At 43.6% G+C, this 14214-nt stretch overlaps 1 protein-coding gene across 2 annotated transcripts; it reads right to left on the reverse strand.

Annotated features, from left to right (window-relative positions):
• Positions 1–1022: 1022 nt before the first annotated feature.
• tcaim (T cell activation inhibitor, mitochondrial) lies at positions 1023–10376 on the reverse strand. 2 transcript variants are annotated; one of them, XM_083989416.1, is made up of 11 exons: positions 10187–10376; positions 9562–9663; positions 8602–8734; positions 7498–7648; positions 7141–7396; positions 6232–6354; positions 5928–6025; positions 5482–5573; positions 4352–4584; positions 2428–2559; positions 1023–1501 (listed from the first exon to the last, which is right to left on the reverse strand). In XM_083989416.1, the coding sequence occupies exons 2-11, from the start codon at positions 9594–9596 to the stop codon at positions 1276–1278; spliced, it is 1479 nt and encodes a 492-aa protein (XP_083845542.1). In that variant the 5' UTR covers positions 9597–9663; positions 10187–10376; the 3' UTR covers positions 1023–1275. The 2 variants fall into 2 exon arrangements, with proteins under 2 accessions (XP_083845542.1, XP_083845543.1); XM_083989417.1 differs by lacking the exon at positions 8602–8734.
• Between the last annotated feature and the right edge of the window lie 3838 nt (positions 10377–14214).

Here is a 14214-nt window from a genome sequence, read left to right on the forward strand (position 1 = left end):
GTCAGTTACAGTGAGCTATCGATTACAAAGGGTGTAACAATAAATCAATTCAATGATCAATAAGTCAATAGTATCGATCTAAAATGAATGAAAACATTGATCAATACATATCTTTATAAGATGTGTTTTTAATTTGAAATTCCTTCTAGTAATGATTATCTGCTGCAATCTCATATTTCTTTTTTTTATATATTTACTTTGGATTAATGTTCACATTAAAAGTCCTGCTTTGATGTAAACAAACAGAAATATCTAATATTCTTTCAGTTTTATTTGATAGAAGGTGAAAAATGTGAAGCTCACAGGACGTTTTTTGTTTTAAAAATAAGACTTTTTTACATTTAAATGTCCGATTGAGTGCAGAAATGAAAACATCCCATGATACTTTACTTGCTTTTTGTGATTTAATATGAATAGAAGTGATTGTCTTGGTGGTATTATCTCTTATTGATAACTAATTCCTAAATCAAACCTGATCAAAACAGTGATAAATTGAAATCCACAATCGAATCGTCGTCCATTGAATCGATTTAATACTGAAACTTGAACAGGTCCAGACTGTTCACACCGATCTGAAACATCCGATCCATCATCACACATCACATGGTCTCTGTAACACTGACGGTTGTTCAGTCCGACTTCTGCATGAAAACCTGGACTGGATTCTCTACAGTCGTGACCTGAACGTATAGGTTTTAGTATTTTATTAAACATCTATCTCACAGACTGAACCTTTAACAGAACCATTATTATTATTATTATCATTATTAAATCTTTCTTATATTAGTGCACGTCATCACAATAAATACTGACTTCATCAAACCCACTGATTCAGCTTCAGTCGTATTGCACCTTCCTCCTTCTCACAGTTCAACATGGCGGCTCTCAAACTTTCCTCTGTTTGAGTTTCAGAAGAAAAATAAATCACAAAAATAGGATTTAATTTTGTCTCCTTCCCTTTGATTGGTTTACGGGTCCAGTCTGGAAACCGCTGACCTCAGCTCAGCCTTCATTATTTCGTCTTCGTCTTCGTCTTCTTCTTTTTGGCTTCTCCCCCTCCGGAGGATAAAGTGCTTCTGATTGGACGAGGCTGCTCTGGTCGGTGTGAGTGAAGCAGCTGAGGAAAAGTTTCCCTTGACAAGTGACAGATGTGACTCTTCTGCTGTGACCTGCAGACACTTAAAAAAAAAAAAAACACACATCTACCTGCTGCTAAAAAACCGAGTCGAGTCGTTTGTGTGTGTGTCGTGTGTGTCGTGTGTGTGTGTGTGCGGCTCAGCTCTTCCAGTCCCAGGGCAGACACATGTCCCCGTCCTGCATGACGGAGTAGAAGTGGGAGATGCAGACGTGGAGACCCTGCATGAGCGGCGAGCGCTGCTCCAGCAGCCGCCGGCAGCACTGGATCATCTGACTGGAGCTCACACTCGGCTCCTTGGACAAACTCCTCAGGGACAGAGTCTGGAGACACTGCTGCACCACGCCCTCCTCCTCCGCCTGCAGCCTGCACACACACACACACACACACACACACACACACACACACACACACACACACACACACACACACACACACGGGTCAGAGTGACAGTCAGGGCTGCACATAGCAGTAGGTTCGTTACCTTTAATTGTCGGTGCAAGCTGTTTTTAGAACGGCGGAGCAGAGCCGCGAGCTGCTCAGAGCTACGCTACGGAGGCTAATGGGATTTCTTGGTTTCCCTCATCAAACTCATCAAATACACAATCCAACAACTCCAAAATGCTCTGGTGGACAAGTTGTGACCTGCACATTCACCACGCTATGAGATAATAACACAACGTTACCAGACTGAGTTGTTTTAGAGGTAAATGCAGAGACTGCTTGATGAAAAACTGGCCCCGACAGGAACACGCATCAGCGGTTTTGCATGAATTTACCTCTAAAACAACTCTGTCTGGTAACGTTCTGTTATTATCTCATAGCGTGGTGAATGTACAGGTCACAACTTGTCCACCAGAGCATTTTGGAGTTGTTGGATTGTGTATTTGATGAGTTTGATGAGGGAAACCAAGAAATCCCATTAGCCTCCGTAGCGTAGCTCTGAGCAGCTCGCGGCTCTGCTCCGCCGTTCTAAAAACAGCTTGCACCGACAATTAAAGGTAACAAACCTACTGCTAAGACTATAGGGATTATGGCAATGGGCCAATTTGCCAAAATATTGAACTATCCCTTTAATGTAGAGAAATAGGATTTAATGTTTCTGTTCTTAGTGCGGTGTCTTTGTTCTGTTTTAATGTTAAAGAGGAACTATTCACTTCTCCTCTGTGTCTCTAACCCTCCTCCTGTCCATGTGTGTTTGTTTACAACAAAGGAGGATTCTGGGTAAACCAGGTGGATTGTGGGTAAACCAGGAGGATTGTGGGTAAACGGTGTTGAGGCGTGGGACTCACTGGTTCCAGCGGCGTGTGCGCTCCCGGGCCTCGGGGGCTCGGCTCTGCAGGAAAACCTGCAGCTTCGGGGGGTCGACGCCGGTCGGGATGATGAAGTGTCCCGACTCATGGAGGCTCGGGCTGGAGCGGTCGCTGCCATGGAAACACAACAACATGTAACTCACACACACAGAGGTGGCAGCAGGTAAAGAAGGAGGAGGAGGAAGAGGAGGAGGAGGAAGGAAGAAGAGGGGAGGAACGAAGGTGAAGGAGGAAGATGAAGAAGAGGAGGAAGGAGAAGAGGAGGAGGCGGGGAGGAAGAAGGAGGAAGGAGGATGGAGAAGGAGGAGGAGGAAGAAGGAGGATGATGGAAAAGGAGGAGGAGGAAGAAGGAGGATGATGGAGAAGGAGGAGGAGGAAGAAAAGGAGGAAGAGGAGGAAGGAGGCAGGGAGGAGGAGGAAGAGGAGGTGGAAGGAGGGGGAAGATGAGAAGGAGGAGGAGGGGGAAGAGGAGGGAGGAGGAGGATGGAGAAGGAAGAGGATGGAAGAGGAGGGAGGAGGAAGGAGGAAGAAAAGGAGGGGTGGAGGGAGGAGGAGGAAAAAAAGGAAGAGGAGGAGGAAGGAGAAGGAGAAAGGGGAGGAGGATGAAGGAAGAGGAGGAAGAGGAGGTGGAAGAAAAGGAGGGGTGGAGGGAGGAGGAGGAAAAAAGGAAGAGGAGGAGGAAGGAGAAGGAGGAAGAGGAGGAAGAAGGAGAAGAAAGAGGAGGAGGAGGAAGAGGAGCAGGAGGAAGAGGAGAAGGGGAAGAAGGAGCAAGAAGAAGAGGAGGAGGAGGAAGGCGAAGGAACAAGAAAGAAGAGGGGGAAGAGGAGGAAGAAGACGAGGAGGGGAAGCAGAAGCAAGAGGAAGAGGAGGAGGAAGTAGAGCAGGAGGGGAGGAAGGAGGAAGGAGAAGGAGAAAGGGGAGGAAGGCGAAGGAACAAGAAGAGGAAGAGGAGGAGGAAGAGGAAGAAGAGGAGGAGGGGAAGAAGGAGCAAGAAGAGGAGGAAAGAGAAGGAAGAGGAGGGAGGAGGAGGAGGAAGGAGGCATGGAGAGAAGAGAAGAAAAGGAGAGGAGGAGGGAGGAGGAGGAAGGAGGCATGGAGAGAAGAGAAGAAAAGGAGAGGAGGAGGGAGGAGGAGGAGGAAGGAGGCATGGAGAGAAGAGAAGAAAAGGAGAGGAGGAGGGAGGAGGAGGAGGAAGATGAGGAGGAGGAAAGGGGAAGACGAAGAGGAAGGAGAAGGAAGACGAGGAAGAGGAGTAAGGAGCAGGAGGAAGAAGAGGAGGAAGGAGGAGAATGAGAAGAAAGAGGAGGGGGAGGAAGGATGAAGAGGAAGGAGAAGGAGAAGGAGGAAGAGGAGGAGGAAGAAGAAGGAGAAAGGGGAGGAGGGGGAAGAGGATGAGGAGGAGGAAGGAGAAGGAGGCAGGGAGGAAGGAGGAAGAGGAGGAAGAAAAGGAGGGGAGGGGAGAGGAGGAAGAAGAAGAGGAGGAGGAAGGAGAAGGAGGAAGAGGAGGGAGGAGGAAGGAGGGGAGGAGGAAGAAGAGGAGGATGGAGAAGGAGGAGGAAGGAGGATGAGGGGGGAGGAGGAAGAAGAGGAAGGCGAGGAGAGAAAGAAGGAACAAGAAGAGGAAGAGGAAGAAGAGAAGAAGAGGGGGAAGAGGAGGAGGAAGACGAGGAGGGGAAGAGGGAGCAAGAAGAGGAGGAGGAGGTAAGAGAAGGAGGAAGAGGAGGAGGAGGAAGGCGAGGAGAGAAAGAAGGAACAAGAAGAGGAAGCGGAGCAGGAGGGGAGGAAGAAGGAAGGAGAGGAGGAGGAAGGCGAGGAGAGGAAGAAGGAGCAAGAAGAGGAGGAGGAAGTAAAGTAAAGTAAGTAAAGTGTGTGTGAGGAGCGTCGGGGCGTGGGAGCGTCGTACTTCTCGAGCAGCGCGGCGAGGCCCTGCAGCGACCGCGGGTGCAGCCTGAGCCGCCCCATCGTCAGGTTGTGGTGGAAGAGGCTCAGGGCTCCGTAGAGCTCGGCCAGCGGCTGCACGGGGCCGAGCCGCTCCAGCTGCACCACCTGCACTCCGCCCAGCAGCAGGCTGATCCGCTCCTTCAGCCAGTCGGTCTGCTGCTGCAGGCCGCGGTACACCGGCAGCTGCTGGAACATCTGGAGGAGGAGGAGGAGGAGGAGGAGGTCACATGATGGACAGGTGTGTAGGTGTGTGTTCTCACTCCTGCTCCTCTCCTACTCTTCCTCCTTCTCTTCCTCCTTCTCTTTCCCCCTACTCTTCCTCCTCTTCCCCCTCCTCTTCTTCCTCATTCTCCTTCCTCCTCCTCCTCCTACTACTCTCTTCCTCCTTCTCATTCCTCTTCCTTCCTCCTCTTCCTCCTTCTCCTTCCTCCAACTCCTTATCCTTCCCCCTCCACCTCTTCCTCCTCTTCCCCCTCCTCCTCCTTCTTCCTCCTCTTCCTCCCCCTCTTCCTCTCCTCCTTTCTCCTCTTCCTCCTTGTCCTTCCTCCTCTTCCTCCCCTTCCCCCTCCTCCTCTTTTTCCTTCTCCTTCCTCCTCTTCCCCCTCCTCCTCTTCCTCCTTATCCTTCCTCCACCTCTTCCTCTTCTTCCTCCTTATCCTTCCTCCACCTCCTTCCTCCTCTTCCTCATTCTCCTTCCTCCTTCCCCCTCCTCCTCCTCTTCCTCCTTCCCCCTCCTCTCCTCCTTTCTCCTCCTCCTCTTCCTCCTTATCCTTCCTCCACCTCTTCCTCCTTATCCTTCCTCCTTCCTCCTCCTCCTCTATTCCTCTTTCTCATTCCTCTTCATTATCCTTCCTCCTCTTCCTCCTCTCTTCCTTTCTCCTCTTCCTCCTTATCCTTCCTCCTCTTCCTCCTTCCTCATTCTCCTTCCTCCTCCTCTCTTCCTCCTTTCTCCTCCTCCTCCTGAACAACACAAGGGGAATGTGTGTGTGTGTGTGTGTGTGTGTGTGTGTGTGTGTGTGTGTGTGTGTGTGTGTGTGTGTGTGTGTGTGTGTGTGTGTGTGTGTGTGTGTGTGTGTGTGTGTGCTTTCTCACCTTGGTCCACTGGTGATGAACGTCCATGGTTCCCAGCATCACATGACCTGAGGCGTTCATCCCTGATTGGTCCGCAAACACAACCGTGTGTCCTGGAAACGAAGAGGAGGAGGAGGAAGAAGAAGAGGAAGAAGAAGGAGGAAGAGGAGGAGGAGGAAGGAGAAGGAGGAGGAAGGAGATCAGATTAAAGGGACATTCCCCAAAATTATATTTTGAGACTCTCTGAGCTCAGAAATAAAAAAAAATATCATTTGATACTAAACTGATTTATATCTCCTCATTCCCTCCTCTCATTTCCCCCTCCTCCTCCTTCTTCCCCCCTCCTCTTCCCCTCCCTCACTCCCTCCTCTCCTCCTCCCCTCTCATCTCCTTCTTCTTCTCCTCTCCCCCTCCTCCTCTCCTCCTTCTTCCCTCCTCTCCTCCTCCTCTCTCTCTCCTCCCCTCACCTTGCAGGTTGATCAGGGCCTCTGGGTTCTGCTGTGACAATCGGCTCAGACTCTGGAGTTGACAGCAGCGATGCGACACTCCCCAGCTGCGCTGCCACCTGCAACACACAGCAGCAACATGTTACATTACACATGATGTTACATTCAGTTTTATTAAAGATCGACCGTTCAACATCACCACGGCCTTTAATACTCTAGTTTAACCAGCTGAACTCCTGATTGATTATTAGTTATCATGATCATTTAGCCCAGAGTCACAGCTGTTCAGTTGGGTAAACACCTCACAGCATCGTGAGCGTCGTACCTGATGTCCTCCAGGTTGAAGGTGTGACACAGCTCCTTCTTCAGTCTGCTCAGCTCCTCCCTGCGGGGGAGACTGGCGCTGTGCTTCTTCGTCGCCTCAGGCTCGTTGTTTCTCAGCCACAAACTGAAACGTGAACAGAGGAAGCTGTTACAAACTGTTTCTAATATTAAAAATAGATGAGATTTACTTTATTCAATTCAATTCAATTCAAAGAACTTTATTTTAATTTAAAGCAATTAGAGCAGTAGGCTTAAGTTAAAAAGGAAATACAAAGAAGCATAAATATTTTAATTAATGAATTAATACAATTTATTGATCGCACACTGGGAAATTACTTATCGTATCCCATCTCATCTATTTATCTATTTTATTGACATTTAATTGATATGAATAAGAATTATTTGATTAATCTCCAAAGGAAAATTCATTATTTATGTTAAAAGTTATTTCTCAGTCTGGATTCAATTAGGTTAATCATATAAAGTATATGTCATCTCATCTCATAAGATATTTAAATGTTTTACAAGACAAGACTAGACAAGATAAGATAACATAATCCACTATAATTCCCACAATGGGGAATTTTTGAGGAGCATCAATAATTGAAAAAAAGGGGAAAAAAACAAAAAACAGTAGTAGGCAAAATAGAAAAATAATAAAATGATCATAACATCATGTACAAGAGTATTCCTGCATTTGTTATTGTTACTGCACATTTTTGAGTGAGAAATTTACATAAATATTAATAATCCATATTGTACATCTGAACTGGAATCAGTGGTATAACTACAAGTTGTGAGTATTTTCCTGCTGCATCATGTGTCTGTCCTCAGGTTTGATCATCAGCTCTACATTCGTCACTGTATGACATCAGCAGCAGCAGCAGCAGCAGCAGCAGCAGTTTCTCACCTGAGTGTGGGCTCCACCCTCCTGGCCTGCTGCAGCTCCTGCTCCGGGTCCCTGAAGCCAGTGAAGGTGTAGTAGCTCTTGTCCCATTTGATGGGTCTGTAGAAAGGCACGGCGCCCTCCGCTGGACTTTTAGCCGCCTCTGCTCTTGTTTTCAGTCCCTTCATGTGCTCCACGGGCAGGCTGCAGGACTTTAACACATTCATCACTGTGCTCATTACATCGTGTGTGTGCAGCGTGAAACTCACTGACCGGAAACCTGAGAACCAGGCAGGAGATTTTAGACTCCGTAAAAAACAAAAAAACAAAAAAACACACATAACTTCAAGATAAACAGGAGGACATGAGTGGAGAGTGTACCTGAGGTGAGGATGTCTGGCTGCAGGACGTCCCTGTCTTTAGTGTCCCTGACGTAGAAGGTGAGTTTCATCGGCTGAACCGAAGACGAGCCGGGTTTCTGCAGGTTCTCCAGATAACCGTTGAGCCTCTTTAGAGAGTTCTCGTTCACTTCCTGAAACACACACACACACACACGGACATTAAAGGAGACATATGCTGCACCTTTTCCACAAATTAAAATAGTTCCCAGGTGTCTTAAAGACATGTCTGTGACATGCTTCGGGTCAAAATCCCCCAAGGATCAAACATCACAGCTCTTTTCATCCTCTCTAAACAGCCCTGTTCAGAACGGCTGGTTTCAGTGCCTGTCCCTTTAAATGCAAATGAGCCACTGCTTGCCCCGCCCCTTCTACTGGTCCCAGGTGGGGTGGGGTTATGCAAATTTGAAACCTAGTTACATTACTGGAACAGCTCGTAAAACCACATGGATTTTAACCTAGAGAGCCTGAAAATTAAGAGATTTTTTTTTTGTAAATTCTCACATTTTGGGAGCCGGAAGGCAAGACAAACACCCAAAAATATGTTAAAGAGCCTTAAAAAAGTGATATTTCCATAATATGTCTCCTTTAAAGGCATGTCTGTGACATGCTTTGGTCAAAATCCCCCAAGGATCAAACATCACAGCTCTTTTCATCCTCTCAAAACAGCCCTGTTCAGAACGGCTGGTTTCAGTGCCTGTCCCTTTAAATGCAAATGAGCCACTGCTTGCCCCGCCCCTTCCTATATGTTAAAGAGCCTTAAAAAAGTGATATTTCCATAATATGTCCCCTTAAAGGTCGGGTTGGAGATCTCTTTCTAGGGCGTTTTTTACTGAATTGCTTGAAATCCTCTTCACACCCCGTTTGCAACCAAGTTATGTAATGTTTCTTGACAAAAATGTAAAAAGTGAGTCACCTGTGGAACGGACAATCTCTTATCAATCAAACTTTGACTTGTGTATTTTCAAAATGTGGCCTGATACTGTAGAACCGTTTTTTCCAGGATATCCTACCCTGCCTTTAAATGCAACACGAGGAGATGAAGCAAATCAGTACAACATGATGTCTGACAGCCTAGGAGACGTACCCGCTCCCTGGGATACTGGCCGAAGAAGTCCGGGTGGACGGCAAAATAAAACGGTCTGAGAGCGTTGACGGCGTCGGCCCCGGACAGAGTCCTGAGCTGGGCCAGATGTGTGGCCACATGTTTCCTCTTCAGCCTGCACAGACGGAGAGACGGATCCCATCAGATTATTGCTTCATCATCGATCACCTCAGCAAATCTCTCTCTGATCTCTTCCATTTGATGTCTCCTTAATGGACTATCCTCAAGGCCGATGGACACACTGGCTCTCTAACTAAAGATTACATTGATTATCTATCAATCTATTACTTGTTTTTCAACCAGTTAAAAGAAACATGCGGATGCTCGTCTCAAACTGTGATTCCCCAGTTTCCTTTCTTCCACTTTAAAATCTGAGTTTCAGTTTGTAATAGTTGAAAATCCCCAGACTGTGAGGCTGAAAACTATACAGTACACGTGTGGCATTTTGATTTAAATGAAGATTTAAAGGACTCATTTGGCATTATAGATGAAGATGAACAATCTGATGGTGCACTTGTTTTTTTCTTTAACTACCATAGTTTAACATGAACAAGACAGAGAAGCTGAAAATATTCATCTAAAAATATTCAGTTTGAGACTAAATATGATTACGGTTCACTCTAAAACCCTTCGCCAGTGTAAAAAGAGAAAAGAAAAATGATGCTGAGTCATTATGTTCTTGCAGTTTTCTATTATGAAAGGTGAAAATGATAAATGCTCATAAAGTTCTATTATAGGCGATACAAACTTATGATAAGACTGTTTATTTATTCCACACATGGGAAATTTGGTTGTCACAGTAGGTATATATGCAAATAAATACATAAAACAATATAAAACAAATATATAAAACAAAGGAGAGAGACATTCAGTACAGTTCAAGCTGAGCTCTCTCTCTCACACACACACACTCTCTCTCTGACCAGTGCTCAGGTGTGTTACCTGAAGGTGCATCGCAGGAGAGAGTTCACAGACATAACTCGTTGCTGCTTGTCCACAGGTGAGACTTAAATCATGACGTCATCTGCGCGTCCATCTGCGTGCCTGCGTCACAGAGACGATTCACCTGAGTCATCGTCATCATCATCATCATCATCATCAGTCTAAACAGCTATAAAGAGTTAATATAATACATAATATAATAACTTTTTTAATACAATAAAAAATCAACAACGTTAGAAGGAGTTAGTTAGTTAGATAGTTAACTAGTACACGTAGATAATTAAGTCTACTGTGGTGTTACCATGGTGACAACAGCACCTGAAAACTGCTTCGGATTAAGCAGCTTTGGTTGCTTTGTTTTTAGCCGCGTCGTTAGCATGTAGCTCCTTCAAACGAGCCACAATGAGCTGCATATTAAAGAGATATATTATAATAATAATAACTAAACATGGACAAACAGGGGTCGGTGGGTCTCCGCTGGTTAGTTCTGGTTAGTTCTGGTTTTGTTTATTCAACGTCAATGATAAAACAAACCAAACAAAAACATGGCTTCAGTTAGCTGGCTGGTGCAGTTAGCATGTTAGCATGTTAGCCGCCACCTCCACCACCACCACCGCTCACTCACGGTTTCGTCGCCCGGCTCCAGAGGTCACTGTCCCGGTCAGACTCTCACCGCGGAGCCGCTGGGTTCGGTCATCGGTCCTGGTCCTCCCGTTCGTCTCCTCCCCCTCCTTCTTTTCTGTCTTCCTCCACTCCTTGCTCTTCTTTCTCTTCTTCAGCGTGTGTTGTCTGCGACCTGTCCCCGGGTGTGTGACACCAGCTGGACCGGCGGTGACAGGTGTGTGTGTCTGCGTGTGTGTGTGGATGACCAAACGTGCCAAAAGTGCAGATGCATAGACACATATAAAGAGTGTAACTGGGTCACTCAGCAGAAATGTCCTTTTTTTTTTTTTTTAATAAAAAATGTATTGAAATTTAATTTAAGCCATATTATTATTATTAAACTCAGCAGTATGAATATAAATTAATGATTATTTAATAATTCAAAATCTGTACTAGAAGAATGTAGGGTACTTTTTTTTCTTTCTTTCTTTTTTTGCAAAAATAAAGACTTTTATAAAATATTATTTCTCTGTCTCTTCAACACCTATAAAAACAATTTGAGTTTAGCATCTGTGGTAAACTTTATTGTTAAGATACTTGAGCTCTCTTGTAGGCTACATAACCTAGTATTCACCTTATTTCGGTTATGTACAAGAGAGCTCAAGTAACATCTTAACAATAAAGTTTACCACAGATGCTAAACTCAAATTGTTTTTATAGGTGTTGAAGAGACAGAGAAATAATATTTTATAAAAGTCTTTATTTTTGCACCAAAAAAAAGAATTAAAAAAAAGATAGATTCTTATAGTAGCCTACAGATTTTGAATTATTAAACAATCATTTATTTATATGTATTCATACTGCTGAGTTTAATAATAATATGTCTTAAATTACATTTTAATACATCTAAAGTTTACCACACATGCTTTTACCAGGCCATTGCCTTAATAAGAATTTATTCTTAGCAATTCTTGCCTGGTAAAATAAAGGTTTACTACTTCTTTTTTTTTTTCAAATGAAATTGTGAGATTAATCAGAAAATTTCTGATGACTGAAATGAGACGGTGGATTGACCAAGTTCCCTTCTATGTAGATCTTCAGCAAAAAAGAAAATGAACCACAGAGATGTCATATGTATTTTAAATAGCCTACATACTTTTTTAAATTTCAAAATAAGAGTTTTGTGACAGCAGTGACATAAATTCAGGCAAGCACTACTTTATTTTTTAATAACATTTATTCAACATTTTTGTGTCTTGTATAGTTAGGTACACAGTGCAGTATAAAACATAAAATACGTTTTGGATCTCATAATACAACACTCACTGTCTATACAAAATGATGTGGAACAAAAACATCTGTGGGGTTTGACATTTTTTAACAGTAATTAAGGAACACATAGAGCTAAATTGATGGCTCAATAAGGTTTTACTGTTCAAATAACATTTACCTTTACTTTAAAAATAAGAATAAATTGTAACAATGATGTATTTTCTGTGCAGTAAAGTCGCTAACCTACATAAAATTAAAGCAGCGAGCCAGTCACTTTCACCTCACAGTCATTATTTCATTTAATCCAACGTGCTGCTGGAGCAGAGATTAGGATTAGAGAGGATCGTTGTTGGACTCATCTCAAATATCACAGGCAGGAAACATCAACTTTATTCCAACAGAAACACACATGGACCCTGTTTAATGGTGTTACAGTCTCATTCATAAAAAGGCAAATCTGATCTGACCAAAGTAACATCTGTAGCCTACTCTTCTCTCTCATGATGACGACCTCCAGCCTGCAGAGTTATGTACGGTATGTAATTATAGTATCTGTCACATTTTTAAGTTTTACCAGGTCAGATCCATGTGTGTGTGTGTGTGTGTGTTTGGGAGCGAGACTGACCTACTGCAAGCAGTATGCAGTGAAAAGCTGCCAATCTGAAGACGATCTGTGATCTGAGGTCTGTCCACATGAAGCAGCACAAAAGATCTAAACAGTTTTAAAAGTGGAAATTTACCTTCGACTTATTGGATATAAAACGTCCCACAGTGTCAGAACTAGTGCACATATTTTTGAGTTATAGCCAAAAGCATGACGTGTGAGGTCACAGTGACCTTGACCTTTGACATCTAAGTGAGTGAGGGGAACAGTCCTGAAGACTCCTTATCAAAAAACATTTTTTTCCTAGTTTTTAGGAGGTATAAACCATCATGACCTGCCCCAAAATAAGATGTATCTATACATCTATAAGTGTGCTTTATTTGGCTTGATTTAATCTGACAGCCACTTCCTTAAAGGGATAGTTCAACATTTTGGCAAATTGGCCCATTGCCTTAGGAGTAGGTTTGTTACCTTTAATTGTCGGTGCAAGCTATTTTTAGAACAGCGGAGCAGAGCCGTGAGCTGCTCAGAGCTACGCTACGGAGGCTCATGGGATTTCTTGGTTTCCCTCATCAAACTCATCAAATACACAATCCAACAACTCCACAACGCTCTGGTGGACAAGTTGTGACCTGCACATTCACCACGCTATGAGATAATAACAGAACGTTACCAGACCAAGTTGTTTTAGAGGGAAATTCAGAGACTGCTGCTGAAAAACTGCTCCCAACGGCAATGCACATCAGTGGTTTTGCACAAATTTACCTCTAAAACAACTCTGTCTGGTAACGTTCTGTTATTATCTCATAGCGTGGTGAATGTGCAGGTCACAACTTGTCCACCAGAGCGTTTTGGAGTTGTTGGATTGTGTATTTGATGAGTTTGATGAGGGAAACCAAGAAATCCCATTAGCCTCCCCTCTGCTCCGCCGTTCTAAAAATAGCTTGCACCGACAATTAAAGGTAACGAACCTACTGCTATGACTATAGGGATTATGGCAATGGGCCAATTTGCCAAAATGTTGAACTATCCCTTTAAACTCAGTGATCATGTGACCAACCAACACATCTGTGAGGAAACTTAAACAAAACAAATAAACAAAAATCACTCACACACAATTGAGGATATTTCTTTTTAACAAAAATTAGGAACATTTCAACACATCTGTTTTACCTGAATGAAAATGAAAACATCTGGAACACAAAGTCACAACTCTTGGTGCTAGTTTAATAAACATCTGTCTCAGCTGCCTGTTGATGATGCTCAGGATTTTGGTCACAAACCGGGAATGTACTGTACCTGTTTTTGTTCTACTGAGGTTTTCATAAACAAGCAGACACACAGGACTGAGCAGGTCATGTGACATCACATTTAAAGGGACAGTTCTGTTTTATTACTGAACGGGTTTAAGCACTGGAGCTGAGTCCAGTTCTGTCAGATATCAAACATTTTCTGATTTATCTCATACTGTAGCTTCATATGAAGTTTTTACTCAAAGTCACTTGTTTGACCCACTTTACTCTCAAGGAACAACAAAAAATAGAATAAAAATTGATTAAACGAAACAATTTAGCATGGTTAACAACATTGGGATATGATGCCGTCAAATTTTTCATGAAAAATACGTTTATATTTAAGTTTATTTAAAGCTGTTAACTACTTGTTCATAGATGTCGAAGAGACTGAGAAATAATATTCCAAAAAAGACTTTATTTTTGCCAAAACAAAAGGTACAGTAACACCAATTATGAAAGACGAAACATGAAACACATCTTTAAAAAAATTGGAAAGATTAATGCGTCAATACAGCCAACGAGTTAAGTTTAGATGTCACGAAGAAGAAATTAAATTTAAAAGACATTTTAGTTGTTCCAAAAAGAAAGTGGACGTTTCTGTAAAGTGACCCTGAAGTCCAAACAATCGGATTAAATGTAAAATATCACAGTATAGAAATAAAGATAAAGTGGTTGTAATAAACCAGACTCGTCCTCCTCCGACCTGCCAGCAGCCTGATGTGTGTTAGTGCTGTTCAACCAGAGGGGGGCGCTGGTGAGTCGAGGAGCACCGTGAGATAGGAGGTGTGTGTGTCTATGTGTGTGTGTGTGTGTGTTTATCAGAGGTTTCACATTGTAACAGAAACTCACATTTGTCAACAGACCTGAAGGACTGACATC

Source organism: Trachurus trachurus (assembly GCF_905171665.1).
Source record: "Trachurus trachurus genome assembly, chromosome: 16".
Classification (NCBI taxonomy): domain Eukaryota; kingdom Metazoa; phylum Chordata; class Actinopteri; order Carangiformes; family Carangidae; genus Trachurus; species Trachurus trachurus.

Coding starts and splice junctions, on each gene's coding strand:
- tcaim (XM_083989416.1), bottom strand. CDS start 9,596: ATGTCTGTGAACTCTCTCCTGCGATGCACCTTCAG. Junction 6,026..6,231: donor TTCAACCTGGAGGACATCAG/GTACGACGCTCA, acceptor TGTGTGTTGCAG/GTGGCAGCGCAGCTGGGGAG. Junction 2,560..4,351: donor CTCGCCGCGCTGCTCGAGAA/GTACGACGCTCC, acceptor TTTCCATGGCAG/CGACCGCTCCAGCCCGAGCC.